Source organism: Lissotriton helveticus, chromosome 11, assembly GCF_964261635.1.
Source record: "Lissotriton helveticus chromosome 11, aLisHel1.1, whole genome shotgun sequence".
NCBI classification, from domain to species: domain Eukaryota; kingdom Metazoa; phylum Chordata; class Amphibia; order Caudata; family Salamandridae; genus Lissotriton; species Lissotriton helveticus.
In genome coordinates, this window is record NC_136072.1 from 45,098,121 (window position 1) to 45,124,456 (window position 26,336).

At 41.0% G+C, this 26,336-nt stretch overlaps 1 protein-coding gene across 1 annotated transcript in view; it reads left to right on the forward strand.

Annotated features, from left to right (window-relative positions):
- The first annotated feature begins 7,925 nt into the window (after window positions 1-7,925).
- The window catches only part of ARMC9 (armadillo repeat containing 9), a 442,743-nt gene continuing 424,332 nt past the window's right edge, over window positions 7,926-26,336 (forward strand). Inside the window, exons 1-3 of the mRNA XM_078667778.1 lie at window positions 7,926-7,997; window positions 17,347-17,431; window positions 25,585-25,710. Coding sequence (XP_078523904.1) covers window positions 17,378-17,431; window positions 25,585-25,710 — 180 coding nt within the window. The 5' untranslated portion in view covers window positions 7,926-7,997; window positions 17,347-17,377. The remainder of the gene's footprint in view (window positions 7,998-17,346; window positions 17,432-25,584; window positions 25,711-26,336) is intronic.

Sequence of the window (26,336 nt, forward strand, 5' to 3'; positions counted from 1 at the left end):
ATTTACTTTTTTCTGACCTTTGGGAATTTTAAAAAATTGCCAAATGAAGTTTTCTTTCGGGTGAGACGTCCTGGGTTCCTCAGGCAAAAACTGCCTCTCTTCCTGCTCTTCCTCGTCTTCCTCTTCTTCCTCTTCTTGCTGAATTATAACTTGAGCAGGTGGTCCACTCTTCCTTGGATGTGGTGGAGGTGGTGGGGAAGCACCAGCTGAAGCTACTAAAGAAGCCATTGCTCAGTGATCACAAAGGGTCTTTCTCTCACAATGATGAAAGTCAGAGTGAGGAAAGAAGGAGGGATTTTCATCATTTGGGAAAAACAAGAGTTCTCAACCAATGAAAAGTGTTCATTTTAGATTATATGACCTAGTCTTACATCATTAGGAAACCAAAAGTGAAATGAACCAATGAAAAGTGTTATTACCAAGTCACATGACTTGCTGTGTTTACGTTAAGCGCTTTGCAGGGCCTCCCGGTTTGCTTCCAGAAACCTGCGCTTTGCGACTCGCTTCGCGTACCAGTTCGCTAACGTAGCACGTCATATGACGTATCACGCGACAACGTGAAACGTCATGCGGACGGGAGGCGTCACGATGTTGTTTTCTAACGCGGCACTTGCGGTAAAGAAACGTTTACCGGCTCGCGGTCTATTTCGCGGCATCAAGGTCAGCTAACGGGAAGCTTCCCGATTCGCGAAGCGGGAACGAAGAAAAAAAAATATTAAAAAAAAAAATTATTCATAAACATATAAAATATATTTTTGGATTTAAAGAAGAATACATTTTACAGCTACAGATATTAGCTGTTAAAAAACCAATGAAATTCACTGAAAAAACCATAGGTTATAGACCATATATAGTTAGGAATTAGCATTTACAAAACCTTGAAAATTATATATATATGTATGTGTGTGTGTGTGTGTGTGTATATATATATATATATATATATATGTATGTGTGTGTGTGTGTGTGTGTGTATATATATATATATATATATATATATATATATATAATAAATAGAGAGAGATAGAGTGAGAGAGAGAGAGAGAGCCAGCGAGAGAGAGAGGAGATAGAGAGGGAGAGAGACAGGGAGAGAGAGCAGATGGATAGAGAGAAAAGAAAGTTAAAAAGTTGATAAAATCATTGATGAATTTGTGGAGAGATTTGATACGCTCATCAAACACTATAAGTCTAATGAATTTAATGATGAAGAAACTATACGTTTTGGAGTTATTGATGGATCCTTGGTAGATTCATTCAGACAATGAATGCTGATAGAAACTCTTACTCTGGAGCGAGTGTTAATGGTTGCCTGAAGCTGAAGATCGCGCTGAAAAGACTGCTGGAGGTGCCCCCATAGTGAATCCATTATGAGTTTGAAATGGAAGCCTGAACAAAAGACTGAAGGACACAGAGGGCTGTCTACATGTAAAAAGAAGGTATGTTACAGATGTGGGGGGGGGGGGGGTTCCACACAAAGATAAATGTTCCCCTCATGGGCAGATATGCAAAGGATGTGGGAAAGAGAATCCTTTAGCGACATTTGCAAAGCAAAGGAAAAAGTAAGTGTGTCATGGTGCAAAGAAAAATTTCTACCCCTTCTATCGGAGTCTTCTGGTAGAAAGGTAGTGCAGAGGCCCTGATTATATCGAGTCTTGACTATGGGAACGCTCTGTATCTCGGTCTCCCAGACTATCTCCTTAACAAACTGCAGGTGGTGCAGAACTCGGCGGTGGGACTGCTACTCAGGCTCCCACCTAGGTCTCACATGACCCCTCACTGGAGGGTTCTTCATTGGATCCCAATAAAAAAAGAGGGTGGTCTTTAAAGCTATGATCCTTATGCGCAAGGCCCTGCACAAGATGGGCGCGTCCTATCTCAGTGAGGGGATCAGCACATACATTCCTGCATGCACCCTTCGCTCTCTTGCAGCGTACCTTGTAAGAGCGCCCCACATTAATCTCCTTAGAATAGGTGGGAGATCCTTTTCCTACCTGGGACCACTTTTGCGGCATAGACTCCCATTAGGCGTTTGGCTAGCATACAGCCTGGATATCTTCAAGAGAAAATTAAAAATCTGCCTTTATAATAGCTAATCCAGTTGCCTGTTTGATCTTCCAATGCCTAGTGCCAGGACACTCTGCTGAGGAGCCGTACACTTTATAAAACAATATAACATAACAAAATGGCTGCCAGAACCTTCCAGAAGATACGTGTGACGCACATTCACAAGGACAAGCAGCAACATCAATTGAGGCACATTGACACTGAACAAAGTCGATTGTCATCTAAATCATAGTCAAACAGTTCGTCCTCCTCAATATCAAGTGAAAGTAAGGACGACCGTTGTGGCATGTCAATGTTTACCTCAGAGAAACGTGCAAATGTCGGACTAGATGCAAGTGAGGATAATTGTCAAGCAATTACAAGTAGACATTCCAAAGCACCAAAATCATACAAACACAGTCCGAATATTTCATTGAAAATAAATGATTGTTCAATACCTGTCATCAGCAAAAGAGGTGCATAGATAAATATAATGCCTGAAAGGAAATACAATGAATTGTCTCCATTGACACTTAAGTCATTGAAAACCAAAGTGTATACTTGGACTGCATCAATACTCATAAAAAGTCAAGGTTCATTTGTAGCAACACTGAAACACAAGAAAACAATGCTGCAATCACCCATCCATGTGCTTGAAGGTACAACGGAAAGTGCCTGTCTGCTCAGTTTCAGTACCACTGCTTATATGGGACTGATTTTTGTGAATTACAATATAAATGCTCACCACAAAATAGTAAGTCAAATTCCTTCATTGTTTCATGGTTTGGGAAAGTTTAAGACTATAAAAGTAAAGTTACAATTTAATGACGATGTGCATCCAGTTGCTCGGAGACATAGACAAGTTGATTTCTATTCCCAAGAAGCTGTTGAAAAATAACTTGAATGGTTACGTAAGCATGGCATTAGTGAGCCTTCTACCAGTCCGACACCATGGGTTTCTCCCACAGTGGTAGTGCGCTAAAAAGGGCAGTTGTATGCATATGCATTGATATGCGCCAAGCAAACAAATCAATTGAACTAGAACGACATCCAGGTCCACACATTACTGACAAGATAATGCAATTACATTGTGCAAAGGTTTTCTCTCGCCTTTAATTAAATAAAGGTTATCATCAGCTGAAACTCGAAGAAGATTGCAGGTCTATTACAGCATTTTCTACACATTGGCCTGTTTCAATAAAAAAGACTCTGTTTTGATGTGTCATCAGCTGCATAACATTTCAAAGATGTCATTCGACGTGTCATACAGCCGGTTGTGAATACATCCAACTATAGCGATGAAAAATTGACTTTCTAAGCTACACAGAAGAAGCATGATAAAGCCTTTACCTAAATGTGTCGCTTACAGACTAATGCAAGCCTCACTTTGAATGCAGACAAGCTTGAGTTCCACAACCCAAAGTTAAACATTCTTTGGCCATCTCTTTTCTGATGGTGGACACCAGATCCTCCTAAATTCCAACACTGTTAAATGCGTGTCCCCCACAAGATGTGTCAATGATACGTTCATTTGATGGCAATGCCAGTTACTGTTCACAATACATATGAGACTTTGTTACTATAAGTGCTTCCTACAAGAGTTAACAAAGAAAAATATTTCCTTCAAGTGGTCACAAGAAAGTGAGCAGTTTCAATATAACCAAACAAGCCATTGAAACTGCTACCAAAAGGGCCTATTTCATTACAAAGCTTCACAACGAGGTTGTTGTTGCCGCTACACCTGTTGGGTTAAGCGCTATCCTGGCACAGTAGAGTGGACACCCCCATGCTCAAAAGCATATTGTGGCATATGCCAGTAGAATATTTTCTCAAACAGAACGTGCTTGCTCTCAACCGGAGAAAGAAAGTTTGACTATGGTATGAGCTTGCGAACATTTCCATGTATTCCTTTACTTTAAAGCCGTTTATGCTGGTAAATGATCATCAATATTTACGGACTATGTTTGGCAATCCAAAAGCCAAGAGGCTTCCTCGTATTGAATGGTGGGGACTTTAATTACAAGAGTATGATTACACCATTGAGCATCATCCAGGGAATTATCAAATCCCTGCTAACTACTTTTCCAGAGTGCAGATACAAGGTCAAGGTGCTCCATCCAAGATGGCTGAAGCCTATATATTGATTTCAAAGTAGAACCAAATACACCAGCTGCCATATTGTTGCCTAGATCATAACTGCCACGAGCCATGATAGCTGCATGCTGACGTTGAAAGATATAATTACACAGCAGCCGTGGAACCGACACGCTCAACCTCTCACCAGTAAGGATAAATACCAAAAGTACCAAAACTTTAAAGATGAAGGGCCCGATTCACAGAACTAACTTAAGACAAAATCCTAAACCTACTACTTTTGCTATTCACTGAAGGCATTTAGTAGTCTTAAATTAGGATTTTGTCTTGTTAGGATTTTGTCCTAAATTAGGATTTTGTCTTAAATTAGGATTTTGTCTTAAATTAGGATTTTGTACTAAATTAGGATTTTGTCTTAAATTAGGATTTTGTCTTAAATTAAACTTAAATTTAACTTAAGTTTGTCTTAAGTTTAATTTAAGACAAAATCCTAATTTAAGACAAAATCCTAATTTAAGACAAAATCCTAATTTAGGACAAAAGCCTAACTTAAGACAAAATCCTAATTTAAGACAACATCCTAATTTAGAACAAAATCCTAATTTAAGACAAAATCCTAATTTAGGACAAAATCCTATTTTAAGACAAAATCCTAACTATGACAAAATCCTAACTTAGGACAAACTCTTTACTTAAGACTAAGTCTTAACAGAATCCTAATTGAAGACTACTAAATGCCTTCTGTGAATCACAAAAGTAGTAAGTTTAGGATTTTGTCATAAGTTAGTTCTGTGAATCGGCCCCAAACTGTGTATAACTCAGGAAGGAGTTATACTGAAAAGGGTCGACAATCCTAATTCCGGAGAGTTTAAGACAGAGAATAAATGAAGTGGCTCAAGAAGGACATCGTGGTATTGTTGCCACCAAGAGAGCTCTTCGAAATCGAGTTTAGTTTCAATATTTAGATGGGAGGGTTGAAAAAGAACTTAAGGCCTGTCATCTATGTAACTGGCTTTCCACAAACATTGCTCAACATACTCTTACCATGTCAGAACTCCCTAAGCATGCATGAGAGAGAATAGGCATCACTTTCTTAGGTCCACTTGACACTGGACATCATCTGATGATAATTGTGAATGAGTGCTCTCAATTTCAATTAATAGAGGATTTCTCAACCACAGCTTATGAGTAAGTAATCAAAAGACTTGACAGCATTTTTGGGCGTTCCAGCCACTTGGAAGACTGATGATGGTCAGCTGTTCAACAGTCAAGAATTCAAGGATTTTTTAGAGCATCTGATCATAAATCATCCGAAGAGTACACCCTTGTGGCCGCAGGCAAATGGACTTGTTGAGCGTTTAAAGATAGGAATACAGCGTGCAACTCTTGCGAGGCTCAGTATGTAAACTGTTTTGAATTCCACCCTATGAACAAATCCTTCAACACCTCACTCGACCAATCACTCAATCAATAAATCAATCAATCAAGGACTTATAAAGCATGACTACTCATGCCACCATTACATAGCGTGAAGGGGAGATGGACAGCTGGGAGGTGGAAAAGCGGGAAAGCGGTGCTGGAGGGGGGGCAGGCCATGGGGGACGAGCAGCGGTGGGGACACTGCTAGGAAAAGGCGCAAAAATAGAAAAGTGCAGAAAGTGAAAGAATAGTGGCAGAAAAGTGCAGAGGGTGAAAGAAAGTGACAGAAAAACAAAAAAGATGAAAAGAGGAAATAAGAGACCAGAGGAGAAAAGGCAGAAATCAGAGAGACAGAGGGTGGAGCAGAACAGAGATGTTCCCCACTGGACCACCAGGGATGAGAAGCAGGTGGGTGCCTGCAGGTGGTGGAGGGCCTTGAACCCAGGACCTGGAAGGGTCAGGGGGCAACAGATACCAGGTGGAGCTGTGCAGCGAGGGAAGCTACCTACTGACAAGGTCAGCAAGGCAGCCACTGGCGACATACAGGTGAAAATACTGCGACTTTGAAGTTTGGGAGAGCAATGACAACCAGTCACCTCAATGGACCAACAAAAGAGAAGGAGGAGAAAAATACAACTTGAATGAAGGACTTGGTTAATAAGGGAAAGACTAAAGCCTATGCGACAAGAGGCGACATGCAAAGAACATTGAGTTCAAGACAGATTTAGTGATTTCCTGACAACTGGGAAGGAGAAAATCTGATGCTCCATATGATGTTGCACTTTTCCACGTTGTGTCCACCAAAGGACATATGGTAACTGCCCAGAGTCCTGGGAAGTCTGTTTAAAGAGACTCTTGTCACTTTCAGCATTTTATTAATTGATCTTCTGATCAAGATGGTGAAAGAAAGATTGAATCTGAAAGCCCGTGTCTGTTATTACTTCTTTGCCGTCTTTCAAAATCTCTGACCGTGAAGATGACAACTCCCAGCTTCCAGTAACCAGAGCAGGCCGAATATTAAAACGGCAAGAAGGTTGATTGAAGAAATGCGACTATGTATGCATATATGATTGTCCTGTGGAAGGCAAGCACCGAAACACGTAGACTGTCCCCTGTATGCACTGGTGAAATAAATAATATATTAAAAAGAAGCCCTTCTGTGCCGTTTTGCTTCTTTGTCCTACTATTCTGTAGTAAATCTGTGCTGTGAATGAGATATGATGAAGCTTTAAAAAAAAAATATATATATATATATATATGTATATATGCAGGCTCAAAGTTACCCACCCGGGTGAGATGCACTCGAGAGACAGTAGTTTTCGCTACACGCTTTATTTCAGGTATGGAAACCACATTCTCTCCGATTAATATAACAGCCACTTCACTTAGCCTGACGCGTTTCGTAATAACTTCTTCAGAGGCTGGCGGAAGATGGTTCGTACTTGACACGCTCGCCCAATTAAGTAGATTGCCCACCCTTAATTGGCTGCTCGAATGAGACAGGGCATTCTGGGCGATGTTGTGCCAAACTCCTCGGATGGATTGCACAATTACTGCTGAAAATTCACACAGCTCTGGATGAGCCTCGGCGAGAGTGCGGTGTCCTCAATCCTTAGCTGTGTCCCCACATCAGCAACAGAAAAGTGACCGGTCCTACTTTGCCAAAGGCCTTCCACTGTGCGGCAGCACTTGTTGCTGCGTTTTGATAACTTTTGAAAAGTTTGAGCTAGAAACAATTTTTTTTGTTAAAATCTGCAGATTATGCAGCAGATGAAGGATCATGTGGCAAATGCAGCAAATCTATAATCATGCGAACATTGCTGTGGCTGCACAATCGCATAATTCCAATAGCCCTGACTATAAAGTCATTCGAAGTGTCACACACGAGGCAATGAAATGTCACACATAGGCACCAGGAAAAAACACAAATGTCACACAAGAAGGAGTTTGATAACATGGGAGTTATGTGGTAAGGTTAGATTGCCTCATAGTTTCCAGATACTTGTAATACGCTAATATATTTATAAACATACCAAATATGTAGAACAATAGTCCTATTCAATTGAATTAATGGATATCAACAGCTGATAACGATACACTGCTTGCACGGCAGCAACATTTCTCCTTTCTTTAATAGCTGTGCAATATCTACAGTTCCTTTTGCTTTTCCCTTGCCTTTTCTGACAACATTCTCCCACCCTAACATGGCCGATTAAATCCACACATTTTCTTTATTCACGGCGCACGTTTCAGTGCCGCGCTCGCACCAAGGTACTGATTGGTGCCTGAATACCACGTGATGTGATGACATACTGCCTCGTTGGAGAGCGAGGTGTGGCTCGTTTCCTTGGTTACAGGCGAGGGAAGCCGCTCTGAGTGCGCATGCGCGGGAGGAGGCTTTTCTAGGGGTGCTGCAAGAGGACCTGTGCAGCGAATGTGGACAGGTGAGGCTCCCTGTACCCCAATATGGGCCGCTTCTTCCCTGCACCCCCTCTCCACGCTGCCTCCCTCTCGTGCGCACCATACAACGGCCGCTTGTTATGAATTCTGTAGGTTAACCGCCAGTTCTTTCCTGCATCACATCCCCTGGTACCCCCCTTCTGTGCCTCACCCCCTAGTTTTCCCTGCCTGCACACCACCCTTCTCTGCATCGCCCTCGGTGGTTCGATCCCCTTCTCCCCTTCCAGGTAGCCCTCAGACTGCCTCTCCCCATACCTGGCAAATCCCCTCTCCTGTGAGCATCAGGAATTGAGTGCAACCCCACCTGAACACCTGGCTGAAGGATGGCAAGAATGTCCTGCTCTGTAAATATGTAATATTTAATTGCCCAAGCCTAATCGCTGTTAAAGTGTAATCCTGGGTGAATTTGCAATTTGTATATATATTTCTATCTCTAACCACTAGTATTTATAGTAGATCTTTGTACTCACTACCCTTCCTATGTGATTTTAGAGTTTATCCATTTGTATCTCTTCCTTGAGTGACTTTACAACTTGTACATGTGCAATTTTTCCCTTCTCTCACTCCACTTGTATATATAAAACTCTAACTACTAGTATATGTAGTAGACCTTTGTACTTACTACCATTCCTATGTGATTTTAGAGGTTATCTGTTTGTATCTCCTCCTTGAGTGACTCTACAGCTTGTACATTTGCAATTTTTCCCTCCTTTCGCTCCACTTGTACATTTGCACATTTTTTTCCTGTTTATATATCTTATGTAACTCATGTAATCCAAAGTCCTTATGTAACGCAACTGGTTCTTTTGTAAATCGCTCTGACACCTTTGGGTAATGTTCGCGCTATATAAAATCGCATTAAATAAAATAAATTGAGATAAGTGTTTATGTGCATTTATTCACGCAGAACAGAGTGTTTAAAATAGAAACTCTGCAGATAGAATGGATGGGGAACCGGTGACAGAGAAAGGTGATGAAGATCATTAGAGGGAATAGGACAAGAGCAAAGAATAGTACAGATTGTAAACATAGATACTACATGGGATGATGGGAGTAAAAGACACAGATGGGACAAGTAAGGGCTAGAATGGCTGAAACGCACCTCCCTAGAGATCAGCCAGGTAGAACTGAAGTCCAAAGGGAAAACATAAACTGAAAGAGGGAAGGCTGGGGGGTAACAGAAGATATGCTTGTGGCAAAACACTGGTGATGGAGTGCATCTAAATACCTGTGCAGAGGAGCATGGGTACTGTGATGAGGCAGAGAAGTACACAGAACACGAGGACTTTGATAGAGAGCAAAAAACATTAAAAGAACCTTTTCAAACTTCAATATATCTGGTTCCCCAGATTAGCTCCCTATTTTGATATGACATAGGCAACATAATTTCCAGGACTTTGCACTTTAGAATTCATCTTTTCCTTTTCTACGAAATAACTAGGTTTTCTTCTTGTTCTATGTCACAGGGCTATTCCATTCAGTTGAGATCTGCAACTTATAGTTGGTCTCACCCCACATTGCCCTGATTTTAGTGGTGCTTAGAAACCTGTGATCCTCCTGATACTCCCCTCCAAGTCATTGCTGCTCTAGCAGGAATATCCTGTCTAATCAATACACTTGGCCCTTATCACCCTAACCCATTTGACGGCAGAGGGTTCTATATAATTGGCTCAGATCGAACAAAAGGGGTTCTTGCTCCTGGAGACTTTAACAACCAGCCGTGTCTTATGTCTTGAGAGTATCTCTTAGGCACTGAGTGGTCACGTGCTTCTTGTGGCATTATGTGAACTTCTCGAATCACAAATCATGATGGGGCTTAGACAGAAGCGATGAAGTATGCACTACCTTCATTTTGCTTTACATCCACAGCTGTGGGTAAGAGGGCACATGCAAGGTTTGCATCCCATTTCCAACTTTGCCCACACATGGGCAACAATACCCTTTTCTCGCCCTTATGCTTAAGTAATATCTGCATTACTACATGTTATTCTGATTAACTTGCATTTGACCACTGGCCTGATGAATTCATTTCTTCTTATTTGTTCTTGGGCTTGCTTTGCTGATGTTCGTCTTAGGATCTCACCTGGTTTTGGAGGGTTGAAGCTTTCCACTTTTGGTTTCTCTATGACAACACAGAGCAAACAATTCTTTTACTTGCATTTTTTTTTGTTGCAATTTTCATACGAAATCAGTTTGCATTATAAGGCATTAGTGCACTTTATAATGAACTGAAAAGCAAACAATGCAGCATTCATTTTCTTAACAGTAGAACAATGTCTGGATTAGATTCCAGAGGTTGTGGGAAATATGGTCTTAGAGGTGATTTCGGAAGTGGTGATTTTTGCATTGTTTCCTGAATGACACGAGCATGGGTTCAATTCTGATATCCGATTGAAAGGAGTTGTGGTGACAGCGCCATAGAAAGTTTGGTTCAGAGATCATTTAGAGAAATGACTGTATAAGCAAGGCAGCAGATCTTGCTTCTGTAGCGGGCCAGTGTAGTTCATTAAAAATTGGAGAGATGTGGTCTACCTGTCTAGTAGGTGGTAAAGTCTAAATGGAGAATGGCCTTACTGGGCGCTTTTGAGTTTCAAGAGATCCCTCACAAGGGTTGCATTGCCCAAGCCTAGAGAAGAGAGGACCAGCACATGCTCATCAATGTTTAGATGTGTAGAAAGGAAAAAGTGTTTGATCTATTTGAGTGATTTAAGATAAGCGTTCTCTGATTTGGGGATTTTGTTGAAATGTGTTATAAGAGATATTTGGGGGACCTAGCTTTAAAGTTACTCCTGTAGTTCGGCTATTTACACATTATTTGATTACTCCAATAAATGTATGGTTACTACATTACTTAGCTTCTCCATGTTTCCTAAATTTATCTGATACCCTCTTCACTTTCTCCTGCAGACTGACAGTTCCCTGCTCAGCACCCTCTCATATGCTGAGTAGTCAAGAAGTTGACCAAAAGGTCACACCCAATGCAGAGACAGTTCTCCTGTTTCCTAAGCTCAAGAGAGGGATCTGCTGTGTTGGTTTGAGATGTTGCATTTCATACCCTGTAGCAAGCTCTCTAGGCACATGGGGATGGGAAATGGCATGATATACAAAAACAGTCTTGTGCACCCCAACATGATGTTCTTTCCAAATGTCCTCTGCCCTGGGTTGTCACCATCTGGTGCACTACATTTGTTGTTCTTCAGTACTGTTCCACTACAGTATCATGAAATTAGACTGGTTCAAACAATAAATCATTAGTTTTATCCAAAATGTAATTCACAATATAAAATAATATTTATTTGAAGTTTATTATCTCACATTATTTGATTAGTCTTTGCTATTGTTACTGATTTCTTCTATTTCCCCTGTATCCCAGAGAAACATTGAAAACAGTCTCTATTATGGCAGTTAAATAGCATCAGACCCCAAAGCGGTGAGCTAGAGCTGCGCCATTGACGAGCGGTCAGTTGTTCTCACTATAACCACAATAGCGATTGGTTTTAATTTGTTTCTTGGGACATAGGGAACAACAGAGGAAATTGGTATCAATCATGAAGAATAATCAAATATTATGGGATGATTAATTTCAAATAAAAGATACTACTACAAGTAACTTTTCAAAAGTAGGCAGAGGTCCCCTCTATCGGGGAAGATATCTCTGTATGATAAAGCACAGAGAAAGTTGTAAAAATTACTAAACTTGAAAAAGTGTAAACATATTTTAATGTGAAATATATTTATTTAATGTTTTAATTTAAATTTTAAGTTAAATATTTTTACATATTTATTTACATTTTAGAAACACATTTAAAACATCCCTGCAATATTAAGTTAATGTAAATGTGAAATATTAATATGTTGACTTTATTAAATTTCATTTATTTTTCTGAAATGTAAATTAGAAACAAAATCACACCAAAATAAAAAAGTGTAACTTTAATTTAAAATATTAATATTAAATCATTTTATATATTTTCATTTTTCTTTTGTTTCTTGATAACTTCCTGCACCTTTGAAGCTGGGGATGTTGGGATCCTTTATTTGTGGCTGAGAATCCTATGACCTTTGTGCTGAAAATGCATACAGAGTGACAGGCTGCACTGCCTACTGGCCTCACTGTGCGGGTCACTGTACGTTAATAACAGTAAGGGGGTCACAAGTGATACAGTAGAAGCATTGGGGTATTTTTGTCATCACACATATCCACACCAACCACTATATAACAATCGGAAACGTAACTCTAATGACAGGCCCATAAGTCCTTATCACTCAGTTAGCAATATCAAAAGTCCTCCGATGAATCTTTGGTAGAGCTAAAAGGGACTAAATAATGAAAGACGGAATGCTATTTCTCCACGAGGACCTACAATGAAGAAATACTCTAATCATTAGTCTTTATAAACCGGTCCAAATAACTTTAAAACTCAGGAATAAAGACAAACACTATTCTTTTCTATTTATGTTTTCTTGTTATTTCATAATATAAATGGTCAAACACGAACACAAATCAGAATTGTATTACTTTGATTCTCAATGATACAGGTTAGATTCACAATAAACCTACCAGCTCATTTATGAAGACATCAGATCATCAGATTTAGAGGAGTGAGAGTGTTAGAAAACATCAGCGAAACACAGTTCACTTACGTAACGGAAATACTAATGCACAGCGTGCAATTAGTCTGAAAAGTGAACCCCACGGCCATTAGGGAATAGCAAGAGCAGTTTCACCAGCCGATGATGTGCAAAGTCTCTAGTAAAGTCGTTAGGATTTGCAGGATACGCCAGCCAGAGAATCGGGAATCAGCACGGCATTCAGCATACCACGAGCGCAGGTCAGGTCACTGATCTTGTGAAGTAGTCAAGGAACATTTCCCCACAGGAATCTTTATAGTATGCTACTTCCTTTCTTCCATTAATATGTTGCATTGTCCTTCTTCAGCAAGTCTCTCTATTAGTTAATCATGATGGTGTGACAGCCTACTGACAGTGACTTTGCTACTATTTTCTAAACACTCTTTGTCTAAATATTGTATAACTTCCAAGGGAGGAAGGGGAAAGAACCTAGCTACAAATGTATTTAAATATTGTAATAGTTACATTCATGTCATCTATATCCCTCGCCTAGACAGGAAAGAACTCTAAAAGTTTATTCCGAATTAGGTAAAATATCTGTACTCTAAGGAAGCATTTGTAACATTTGAAGGACAGGAGCTTGGAAACACACATCCTCTAACATTTCTAAGGCCTATATTACTTAGCAAAACAGAGAATAATTTCTAAAAGCCTATATTATACTTTCACGAAGAATAAAGCTTTTTCTTTTGTCGTTTATTTCCTGCAGTTAGGAAGACAGAATAACATCCAATTAGTATTATTCTCATTATATTAACTAAGACAATCATATTTGTCGTGCCTTATGCACATTTCACGTGTTGTGCACTCTAATAATATATGTTTGTAATTCCACACATATTATGAAAGCATGCATTAGGGTAGATTACATTGAACACGAATTTACTTACAAAAATCGTGCTCCATCACAAGGTTTGAGGCTCATGACTGCCTGAAGCAACTGACATTCTTTTTCTTTATGGGTCCGTGACACTCATTGTAGCATGGGGCTGTTGATGCTCATTGCAGCATGGGGCTGTTGATGCTCATTGCAGTATGGGGCTGCAATGTCTGTCTGCAGCATTGATGCTTATTACTACCTGGACCAATACTTATGCACCTAGCTGCCTGGACCATGAAGGCTTATCTCTGCTCGAGACAACTGATGCTCATTGCTGACTGATACTATTAATGCTCAAACCCTCCTAGGTCTGTTGATGCTCATTACGGTCTGCGACCATTGATTTCTGTACTGTGTGCTATTTGATGCTTGTTTTGGCCTACTTGCACTGATGCAGGTTGTGTTTAATGTCATTGAGGCTTATGATTGTCTGGAACCAGGCCTCCAAGAGGAAAGTAGGTTAGCACTTTACACTGGATAACATCAGAGCTCATGTTATCCAATACTAGTTGTGAATAGTTAATTTAATTCTTTTAGTTTGACTATTTGCACTATAAGTGCAGAATTAGAAGTGCCCCATTTTTAAAGTTTTTGCTGGGCACCTGGTTTCTTTTCAACCTCTGTAAAACATCTGTATGTACGTATATATGAGGTATTTGTTTAGTGTGAACCTAGCCAAAGGACAGCACAATGATGTACAAGGTAAAAAATAAATATATAGTCAGCAAGTGGGGGCAGCTGGAGGCTGAAATGAACTGTTACTGTGTTGTGAAGTTGTGTTTTTAACAAGATGTGTCTTCAGCTTTTTCCCAAAATTGGAGCTTGGTTGAAGTGCCTCGAATGGATAGGTTGATATCATTTCAGATCCTGGGTACATAGATGGCGAAGACTTTGTGTCTTATTTTGTTTCATTTTTACTCTCTGTTTCCAGTCCTTTGGTGTCCTAGCTAAGATTGTGCTGAGACCACTGATAGGCATTAGTGACTGTTTTGTTGGTTTTGTGTATAGTGGCCCTGATTTCAGAGACGGTGTAGGCCAGCAAGGGTACCCAATGAAGTTACATCAGGGAGGTGTTGATGTGGTCGTATTTTTCCAGGCTCTTCATGAGGTAAAAAAAAAAGAAAAGAAATGAGGTATGCTGTAGTTGTATGATTGCCAATCAAGGGGGCTAGTGTGTCTAGAAGGCCATTGAACAAGGCATTGCCATAATCAAGATGTGAGAGTATAAGCGCATCAATGGCAGTAAGAATCTTAGCAGAAAAATCAGATATGAGGCCATCTTGGTTTTCTTGGTGATGTGTTGCTTGTGGGTGAGTCAGTATCCAGGGCGAATCCGAGTGAATTGGTGTTCATGATATATTTGGAGACGAGTTGTCTTTTTGACTAATTGGTGCTTGTTGTTAAAAATGAAAAACTAGGGTAAGAGTATTCGGACCTCAGCCCTGAGGAAGACCTCCGCAATCCCCAGTCCCATGTGAAAGGACGAAACGAACCGTGTAGACACAGTTAACTGAAAAGCATTTCAAAGTATATGGGCAGTCATGCCCCATAGGACTGCACTAAAAAGCCTTGAACTCTCTAAACAGGATACAAGGCCCTATACCCTTGGTGGAGGAAAAATAATTGACGTTGCAATAGAAATCCTAAATGAAATAAAGGCTTCCGATCCTTATGGCACCTTTCAATGTTGGATTTCAATGACCAAATCATATCATTTGGATATGATTTAATGGTGAATTTCATGTGGTTTTAGATAATTTGTGAGGTATATGTTTCACTTGTTTGCACACTTGTGGTGGTTGTGTTAGAAGAGAACAGTTGTTAACAGAAGCTATTGATGTAGTGTGATAAAGTAAAGAACTGAAAAATACTAATCTGGTGCATCAGAAGAAAGTGTGGGTGCGGTGAATGCTCTTGAATAAACGATTAGCAGTCCATGAGTTATTACATGTCACTTCTTCTTTCTGATGCTAAAGATATCAGTCTTCTTGTTTCATTACAATATGAAACATAATTTGAAGGAAGAACCAGAATTGACCTCAGCGTGCTGATGACACTGATTTCTGTCGCTTTTTAGGACGCACAGTGTAGAACACTCAGCTGCATCAGATTGTGTGGGTGAAGTCACCAAGTGCATAAAACAGACATTCTAAAGGATTAAAAATAGAAAATGTGATTATAATTTTAGGGTGATCAAATAAGGAAGCACTGAAGTTCCCATTACCAATGGCTGTTGGACTGTCCTTTTTGCGGCGGTATGCAACCTTGGAGTACTTTCTGGTGTTGCATCACATCTGTCTGCTTGAATTGTTACAAATTCTTTAAGTTCGTGAAGTGGGTTTTGACTCCACCCAGAGGAATATTACTGTCTTGTGTTTTTACCTGCCTTCTGACTACAGTTGTTTAATTAAATATAAAGGAGGTGATTAACGTTTTCACATGGTGAAATCAGTAGAGAATTCATCTAAAATCTTACATTTAATTTGTACCACCAGTAAAGACTGACATTGTCACTAATTGTGGTTCTAGTGTGTTATCAGCATTTGTATAAGATACTTTGTTATGACCATGAAAATAGCCATTCACTCCAGTACATGTCAGTAGAAAGCTCATGTTGCTCCACAAGAAACTACCATTGGCAAAGCGTGTAGGTCTGGCGTTGACTATCTGCTTTGAAACTTTGTCAATGCTTGTTTTGTCATATTTTTACAAAACCTTATTGTTGGGGAGCTGTCGGGCCCTTGTCAAGCTTAAATAATATAAAGAGAAGCTAAAAGCAAGACTATTTTTGTCTCAAAAGGTACATGTTGCCATAGTAGTACCTGACACTCAAGGAAACTACTGTGTGTGTGGATGCTGTCACTCACATTGAAGTTAGTGAATAGCCGAAGACGGCTGACCCATTGCCCCATTCTCTAAGCTGTAGTGGGCAAAAGTAATATGTGAATGACACAACAGATCAATGGATGAAGAGGGGTGGTTGAAAGCCCATGCCAGTAAGTATATTGTAATATAACTTTGGTAAAATATAAAGGTCTTGGCTAAAGCCAGACCTTCAAATCGGAGATCCTAGTTGCCAAAAACTATGGAAAAGTCAAGCTTCATGAACCATCCACCTATATAACACCTTGCAACATCACACAGTCTAAGAAGTAATGTCTTGAATTACAGTCCATACTTCAGGGGTCTTTATTTACAAAAGCAATCTTATCCAAGGAGAAGGGGTCAAGCTGATCTAGACCATGGTGGCCCTCTGCTTCTTCTCAAGCTTTCTGGCTCCTCTCCGACTAATAAACTTGGGTTTTCCCTCCCCTTTGAATAATATTGCTTAACTGTGCTATAAAAAGGAAGAGTTGTAATGAAGTAGATCCAGTCCATGTAGTTTCAAGTAGGTTTATTGAAGATGGATGTTACATCTTAAAGAGAGCCCCACCAGGAGCAGCCTCACTGCTGCTCAGCCCATCACCAGCTGACTCTCACACACAAGGACATTCCATTCACCAACATTCTCTCACACAGACACTCAGGCTGAGCAGCAGTATCTTTCCAACCCTTAAGGACTGTTCTCTTACCTCTAGTACCTGCATTCAATCTTACAACTTCTGTCTGTGAATGTACAAGGAATCCTAGGACCCATAAATGCTTTTACATGAAGTAGAATTAAAGGAAGGCCGACTGTCCCTCAGCGTGACCCAGCTATTGCACACAAGAGTTTCTACATTTCATTTAAATCTCTGATGCAACTGAGCCCAAGTGATGTGCTGCCTTTCAAGCTGTTTCTTAATCAGATTTTTTAACTGAAGGCTTTCTATTTATTGTAGGAGTTTGCTATGATACAAACTAAATTTCCTTATGATGGGGGATATTCTTGCATATGAAGCTGACCTGCTTGGGCTGGTAAAAGAGGTAAGTAGAACATGATAGTTCTTGCATTTTCTAAAAAGAGGGCACTGCTTTAAAGTTTTTATTTTAGAAATGTACTTTAAAAATTAAACGATTGAATGGCATTTTCACTGTTCGATTCTGTTGGTATAAAGACATGTAAATTAAGCAGTATATTCTGTCTTCTTTAAACGTGGTGGGCGTTGAAAGTTATGGCTGTATATAACAAGCATTTGCAATGCAACAGGTCTCGCATTTGTGAAAGCTAGAGCTCTTGGTGTTGAAAATGACAATTTCTTTTTACTTTCGTTTTTTCTGTGCAGTGGAGTGATGATATTTGCATGGCGCTATTGCCATTTGTATGACCTCGCAGCACTGGAGAACCACAACATGGGAAATAGGTTATGAGGGAGGAGAGACAAGAGTAATATGCTGACTCTAAAAATTTTTAAAGTAACAACATCCCGGAAATAGGAAATGCTCATGGGGAATGGAGGATTATGTAAAGCATGTGAAATGTAAGCAGGAACAACACAGTTATATCAATGCTTTTACACTTATTATTGAGAAATCATTGAGTGTTTTTGCCTGAAAAGTTAAGATTATAACTTCAGGGCTGTAAGCACCTGTTTCAAGTCCATTCCTTATATCCTTACAAAACACAAGAAATATCACCAATGCACTCTACGAAAATATTCACTGTGCATTCCAGAGCGCAGTGCTTCTATACAGGCACACCAATATTCTCCGCTCTGCTCACAAATACAAGGCAATAAAAGCAAACCTGCTCAAATAACAAAAATCTGCTTTCAAGCTTATAGCAGTACCATTGTTGCATCCTCAATTCGGTATATTAAAAACAACATACACTTTGCAGGATTGAAGATATCTAATGCATCCTGTGTTTCGTGGCCGGCTGTACATAAACTTAGTAGGCTTAGGCAAGGTTGGTGAAAATAAACATGTTTCAATGATATTGGTTATTTGGAACATGTGTGCACATGCTGTGGTACCGGGTGGACCCTGGTTTCCGCTTACTGTCCTTTATGAGGCTGTCGTATTGCAAGCTGAAGAACGATGTGCGACAGCAGGGGAAAGTGAAATTCCCCACTTGTGTTATGCCTGCTGAGCCCTGAAGCCGCGTTGTGCTAAACGTTCCCGAATTGGCAGAGGCACCATATGCTGCCATAGGAAAGAAAACACAGGCAATGTAAGATCGGACCTGGTAAAAACCAAAAGGGAGACCAAAACAGGTGGAGACCTGCACAGCCTAATCGATATCCGGAGGTAACGAGCACCACGGAGAGGTGCACCAGCTGGGCAGATGCAAGTACGCCAAAATCCCCCACCCTTGGGATGGCAAAATTAAGTGGCAGATGTTCCGACCCGCCTCCAGGTATAGAGCGGGCGCAGTGATAACATAAGACATCAGTGTGAGGAGGCGGAGGGTCTGGCAGTACAACTGGAGGTCAGGAGAGCAGGATCGGTGTGGAGGTAGCTGCTGAGGGTCGCCGAGAGAATCAAGGCCCTTCACTGCAGGGGAGACTGAGCAAATCGCAGAGACAGACGCATAGGGAGAAGTCGAGACCCCAATCGCTCCTGTGACCCGCAGCGAAGACAAAGGGCTGGGGCACAAGTGTCGATTTGGGCCCAGAACCGCACGTGGTTAGAAGCAAGAAGAGCAGGGTTGTTGGGAGTGCTAGTGACCAGGGGGTGGGATTGTTGCCATGTGGGGGGAAAGCCCCCCAAATAGCCAGAGTGACCAGAGGGGAGCCAGGAACGCCACAACCTGCTCAGTAGGTGAAGGCGGTTCCTTGGGCAATAGGACAGTGCCCTGAATGAGGTGACGCCGGATCCGGGAGCCAGTATGGGCCTAGATCCTCACGCTAGCGGAGGAGGAGGACACCCGAGGTCCTCGTGACAGCCGCAGCAGGAGAACTCCCCGCAGAAGCGCCTGAAGCAACGTATTAGCTGAGCAAGGCAGAGCTCATTGAATCTGGTGCCCCGGCCCACGGCACAGGCTCCCAGAGGTAGTAATTGTGATCCCGACATCCACACACTCAAAGAGGTAGCACTCCCGAGTAGCGGAGGAAACCAGAGGCAATGTCGACACCACAGCACAACAGTTGAGTGGATCACCTGACTCGGATGAGGAAAACAAAGCCCTGTAATCACGCCCCGCTCACATAGGCCCGTTGCGAGAAAATAATGAAATAAATAAACAAGCGCGGCTGAAGAGGACCCCGCTGAAAAAAAAAAAAAAAGGGTAAAATACAGCCTACCTGAAGTCGCGCTGGAGCCTGCAGTGGAGCCCGTCGGCCTGGAGCGCGCCTCGGAAGAGATGCCGGAGGGCAGGAGCGTGACGCCGTGAGCGTGCACGTTGCCGTTCACAGACCTGAGTCGGCTCGTGCACAGGTCTGGATTGGCTCGTCCACAGCTCTGTCTCCCTTGGGAGACAGCAAGGCGGCTATAAGTTTCGTTGGGTGCAGCGCTTCGCGCTGCAACGCCAGCAAGACCTAATAAAAAAATGGTTATGGTAATTCATGAAATGCATAACTGTGCTTATTACTGTTATGGGCTTTCACATTACAGAAGACCTACTGCAGAGCACTTTCATGTCACAGAAATAATACTTCAGATCCTAGGTACATTCCCAAAGATAAACGGTAGAACCCAGGAATGTCACAGAGTATGTATTACAGAATGGAGCAATGCCACAGGTAACATATGGCAGAACACTGTAGCATCCAAGAAGATGTACTACAGAACCTGGTAACATCACAATACAATCTGCAGACGATAGCAACTCAGAGGACCTACTGCATAACACATTAATATCAGAGAATACGTACCACAGAACACACATACATGTCAACAGTAACATCTAAGAAATAGTGCTGGATATTGTGGCTTTTTAGTACGGTGACTCAAAACATATATCAGAACACAGTAACATCACAAAGGGATACAGAAGTACACAGAAACATATTGGAAGATATTTTGAAGAACAACATATTATTACTTCAGATATACTGTAGAGCATAGTGGCATTAACAAGACATACTAGAGAGCATCCATGCAGTCACAGAAATCCAAAAATCAGAAAACATTTAGTTTCCACAAAGTCTATACTTGCACATAATAATTCATATTCCTTCAGTCCTTTTTATCTGCAAACATGCATGCAAATTGGTCATCTGGAATGGGGACTAGCTTTCATTCACATGCCTCATTCCATACAAAAGCCTTTCTTTTCCTCGAAAGTTCACTCATGTGCTCTGTTTTATTTGCAAAATCTTGAATGAACTTGGGGTAAAACTAGCATAAGAAGAAGCCTGTTCCTGGCCTGTGTGAACAGGGTCCTAAAGGCTTCAATCCTCAGTTTCCTAGTCCGACAGCATTGTTGCTTTTAATTTCACATTCTCTGTGTTCACCATAATAACTGCTTCTTATAGCCTCTGTAAAACCTTCCTCAGTACGTCATCCTTTTCTGATGCGCCCTTGCGAGCAATCATTCAATCTTCCTGGAAGCCTACATGCACCAGATACTCCCTATGAGATCTTGAAGCTGATTCTCTGAAAAACAGACTCTTAGGTTTCCCAACTAAAAGACAGCCGGTGGATCTGAAATGTACCTACTGGGAACACAACCGCAGCTACATCCTTGGAACGCGGATTTAAATCCACTTGATGGTAGTCTGAGGCAAGATCTATCTTAGTACAGTACCTAGCCTCCCAGAACGTCATCACCAAATCTTCAATATGTGGTGACCATTGAAACTCCACCCAAAGTGTTTTGTTCAAGCTACTAAAATCTATACATATTCTCAATTTTCCATGCTTCTTCACCTTAGAGAAAGTATGGGGTAACCCCACCACTCATCAACTAACGGTCTCATCAAAATAATAGCCATAGAAAAGGCTATTGTAACCCAAACAAATGATTTCACATTCTTAGAAGTGCTTTTATTGTCTCTGTGAGATCACATGTAATGAAGTGCCATCATATTCCAAATCACTGCTATAATATTTCCTGAAAGTGGACTTATGCAATGATCAAGAGTAGACTTATGCTTAGATTATGCTATCCTATTAGGAAAATATAACTTGTACCACATACCTTTCTTTATTTAATATGTGATCTGGCATGCCATATGAGGTCACAAGTAATATAATACATAGTGAAGTTATAGTTATGTAGCTAATCGCAACCAACCCATTTAGTGTTTTTTTGGTTTAAAATGGTACAAATAGCATCCCTCTTCCAGAGTTGGTTTTACTGTATTTTGCTTTTTTTAAAGATATGTTAATTTCTGATGTAAGTAGAGAATCATAATGTCCTCTTAAGAAAAAGCCCTAATTTATCCGATGTTGTAATGACGCACACTGTTCCCTAACTGTAATAATGCCAGAACATGGCTTGTAGCCATTCTCCGAGGGCACAAGTTACTGCCTTCAGTTGTGTTCTGATCCACTGTCTGCAGCACATGGTGAGACCAGGACATGACACCTTCAGACATGCCTAAGCTCACTGACAATGACTGTCTGTACCTGCTGAGCAGACATTGGGCCAGGTTCATTACCTCTTGCAAAGTCCTTTTCACAGTCACTCCCTCTACTCTGTAGTAGCTGGGCTCAAAGTGTGGCCTTCACCCTCTCCTTTCCAATCACTTAACACATGTCGAGGTTTCAGACACATCCCATGTCAATTATCCCAGTTATATGACAGCTCTTGTTAAATGTGAATTAGAATATGGCATAACTAATTTGTACTAATCAAAAAGCTTCTGAAAGGTACTGTTGACTGGGGCTAGTGACTAGCGTTCAAGATTGGACCCTGCCTCCTCTCCACTGCCTCGTTCTTCGCCTTCGCTCATGTTAAGTTTACCATATATGCAGGTTTTCGGATAGGGAAATTTCATATTTTTTATTAATGAAAATAACACCCCAGTTTCTTTAAACAGACTTTGAACATCTGTACAATTACATCATTCATGAAGAACATATGACATTTTTTCACCTTAGGTTGAAGACAACTCACTATGTTTTGCTTCATTGTCTGCTAATCTTACTTGGATTAAATATGTGTGACCAGTAGTTTATTACTGAATTACTGTTATGTTAGCAAAATAGATCAGCCTTTTACATTCCCATGCCTTGCAAGTTAAAAGATCCCAATTTCCTTTTCTTGATGCATAATGTCCTTCATATGTGACTAGTAGAAAACTTCAGTGATCCTGTTCACCTTTCTTCATGTTACACCTCCTGCATTTCAGGAGAAGGTGTTTAGGTAAGGGCATCTGATTCCTCAGCATTTACTTTAGCAGATCGATGCAGAAAACCAGGTTGTTGTTGGAATCCATGACACTCTTCCAGTTCAAAAAGTATGACAGTCTCAAACCAGCTTTATGCTCAAATGTCCAGTCTTTACAATTTCTCCTTTATCTTTACAAAATGTGCCATAACACAGTTTTCACGTAAAACCTGAAATACTTTCAGTCTGTATGAAAGCAATAGCATAGCTGCTCACTCAGTTTACTAATTTCATAGTAACAATTTTTCAACACTATTAAAAGATGTCTATTTTAATGGCCTACATTTTTGATAAACAGTGTAACTCCTTTGGTTTTCAGCAGTGGGTTATGCTGAGTCCTCTCACAAAGTAGAGGTTTTTCAAGGGTCTTCAAATATAGTTCTGTCTCATTCTAAACCACTGTGATATCACTACCAAGGCCCACGTATCAAGCATTCCAGCAAATTGTGGAAATCGACACCAACCTCAGTCTGACTTTTCAAAAGAATCGACAAATTGTAAATAAAGAGTTGTCTCAGAAATTATACTGTAACTAAATCCAGACTTTCCCCACTGTCATGAGGAGTTTCATTAGGCGGGAGGATGTCTGCTGTAGAGGGTTATAGGAAGTCCCAAAATATAGGATGTTTCAATTAATAAAGTGTTAGTGGGTCTCTGATTTTTAATTATTTAGTGTAACAACTGCTAGTGGTTATACTGTGTTGCTGGTGTTTTCTGACCTCAAAGTTTCTTAAAAACAATCCCATGCATTTATTGTGCAATGATAACTGAAATTACACTGGAGATTCAAGAATCTGTGGTCTGGAAAGGGAGACGAAAGCTGTTAGGTTGTCCTTCAGCGCTGAAGGAAAGAGGTACCAAAACTAATCAAGCTTACGCGTATGCTAATGATGCACAGATAGGGGTTCTATAGGGGCTTACTTAACCCGCATTAACTTATTGACTCCATACATGGTCAGATGTCTCCAATGTCAAAGTACTATTAAACCTTTCTTGTGAGAGACCTCTGAGTGCCTTAAATTTTATCTTCAGAGGGCCAGTGCTGAAAATGCTAAATGTTGCTACAAAAATCAATATTACGTCACCATTGTAAACTTGTCTCTTAGGAACACTTCAGACATGAGTGAATTGTAAATATCTGAACAATATAGTGTTTGCTTTCCTTATCATGAAGCGTCTCTTAGCCTTGCTTTGGTTACAGTCAGACGTTCCTCCGTTCCTCCACGCATCCTCTGATGTATTGGGCATTCTACAAGTTGTGGTCTAGCTTCAATCAATCCATCGGGGGATTTATATAGCGTCGCAAACCACCTGTGAGCGTCTCAAGGCGCTGGAGTTGCTAGCTGCTTCGTGGTGCTCTTGTTCATTCGAACGGCCAAGTCTTGAGTCCTTTCCTGAATATCTAGAGCGATGAGGTGGTCTGAGGTGCAGGGGGAGATACTTCCAGGCTTTGGCCGCCAGGCGTGAGAAGGAGCGTCCTCCGCTGTTGCAATAGCAAGGAAGAGGAAGGCACGTCATAATTATTATTATTGGATTCTATCTTTCTATGAACCTGGTGAGGATATTAAAGCACAATAAAATCATTGTTTGGTTTTGCAGAGGACGTACACACGGCCCATGGAGCATTTACAAAAAGTGCTTAGGGTGACCAGATGAGATGAGGTCAGTGATTAGCGTCAGACTGAGCTCCTTTATACAACCTTGGAATGACTGCCAGTAGAGTGGGAGCTCCAGTGACTATGGAACCAGGGTATATCACTTCCGGTCAACATGATGTCAGCAGTGGGGCTGAGTAGCAGTCATTTAGTGGTGATGCCCATTCTGAAGGCATTGGGGAGGAGAGTCAACTAAGGGCGCAAATAAAGGGGCGGGGCATTTCATTGAAGTAGTGCTAGGGTATAAAAATGATTATAAGTGCAGGTACCTTTGGGCTGAGTGAAATGCAGTTACCCCTGGGTTTGGTGAAATGCAGTTATGGCTGGGCATACTTAGATGCAGTTACGTCTGGGTTTGGTGAAATGCAGGTATGGCTGGGTTTAAGGAGACACTGTTGGTGTAGGAAACTAAAAGAAGTGCCTGAGGTTATAGAATGAACTGCGAAAGATAAATTATGTTGGAGCCTTTAAACATATTGATAACTGCAGCATTTGTTGATGCCTCTACTGTACACTGAGAGCAGGACTGCTTGCTGATGAAGAGATGATGTAGTAGTAGACATAAATGTGTGCAATGGACAGTGGCAGCACAGTTGAGATAGGGTCAGGAAGGAGTAAGTATCTAAGCCAAGGAGAAGGTGCACCAGTTGCTGAGTTTACGCAGTACGAGGGTATAGCTGAAGCTCTTGTCTCCGCACAAGGGAGGGGTGTGAATCTTGCAAACGCTGAGAAGGTGAAATGTCAAGGTCATGTAAGTAGAAGTTAAAAAGGTTGATAGGGATATGCAGCCGTCAAAGTGGATTTCAAGGACGCGGGTGGCTTTGGACAGGTGGAAGCCATGTTTGTGTGGAATTAATATCAACCGGTTGAAAGTCACAGTGACTTGTATCGTCCCTCGCTGATGCAGTTTGGGCAGGACTTTAGGGAGGCAGACTTTTGGGTGCCATTGGCAAGAAGGTGGATTGCAATGTTGGCTGGGTCAACCCAATGTCAGTAATTAGTGGGGTTCAAACGGTACTCTTGTGAAACTATACTTAAAGGTTACAGACCACCCCAGATATCTTCAGTACCAAATTGGCAAAATAGAGCTGGTGTTCTATTTTTGAAACGTACAACATGCAGAGTAAGAAAAATACTTTATTCTATCATGATTTATATAATAGACAGACGTATTGGATTTAAAAATACTTGTTTTATTTGTTTTCCAGTATTTAAACTTTGCCGAGTTTGAGGATACGCTGAAAAGTTTTGCCAAGGAATGTAAAGTAAAAGGCAAGCCGTTACCAAAGACATCGGGATCTGCTTTCCGAGACTCCAACACATTGATGATCCAGGTAATAGCGAGTGCTGTGACTGGCTGGAAGTCTTTGCAAAGTAAGGGCTGTTTGCAGATGTCTGCAGTAGAAATGTAGGTAATTCTACTGGGAACCAAGCAGTGAAATATGCAAAGAACCTCAGCAACTAGTTGTTCCTCCGGCCCGCATCCCAGTCCATCATTATTTTGCACACCATGCCCCTTCAGTTTGGGACTGGCCATATGCAGATCAGCCTTGGCTCTGCTCAAATCGGAACAGTCCAGCTCAACTGCCAGGGCAGGTCCTGCATGACCTGGAATACACCTATCCCAAGACCAGTTTTACCTCAATGGACTAGGATTCGGCCTGAGTAATTACCAGTAGCTTAGATTAATTCAACTTTCCACCCATCACCTTTTTCTTTACTTCAGGGAAAAAGCAGTGACTTGAGGCAATGCTTGAGGTAGTTGTAAGAGGGAGATCTGGTTCTTGATTTTGTGATTTGTAGGGTCTTGTAAAACATGTGCTACTCTTAGGTTTTAAAACTTAAAAAATGCTAGTGCTTTGTGTACTGTTCAGTAAGCTGAGTCCATATTTGTTTACGCTTGTTGCAGCAGCCACACCCCTTTGATGTATCAGTCTTGAATAAAACTATTGAAACAACC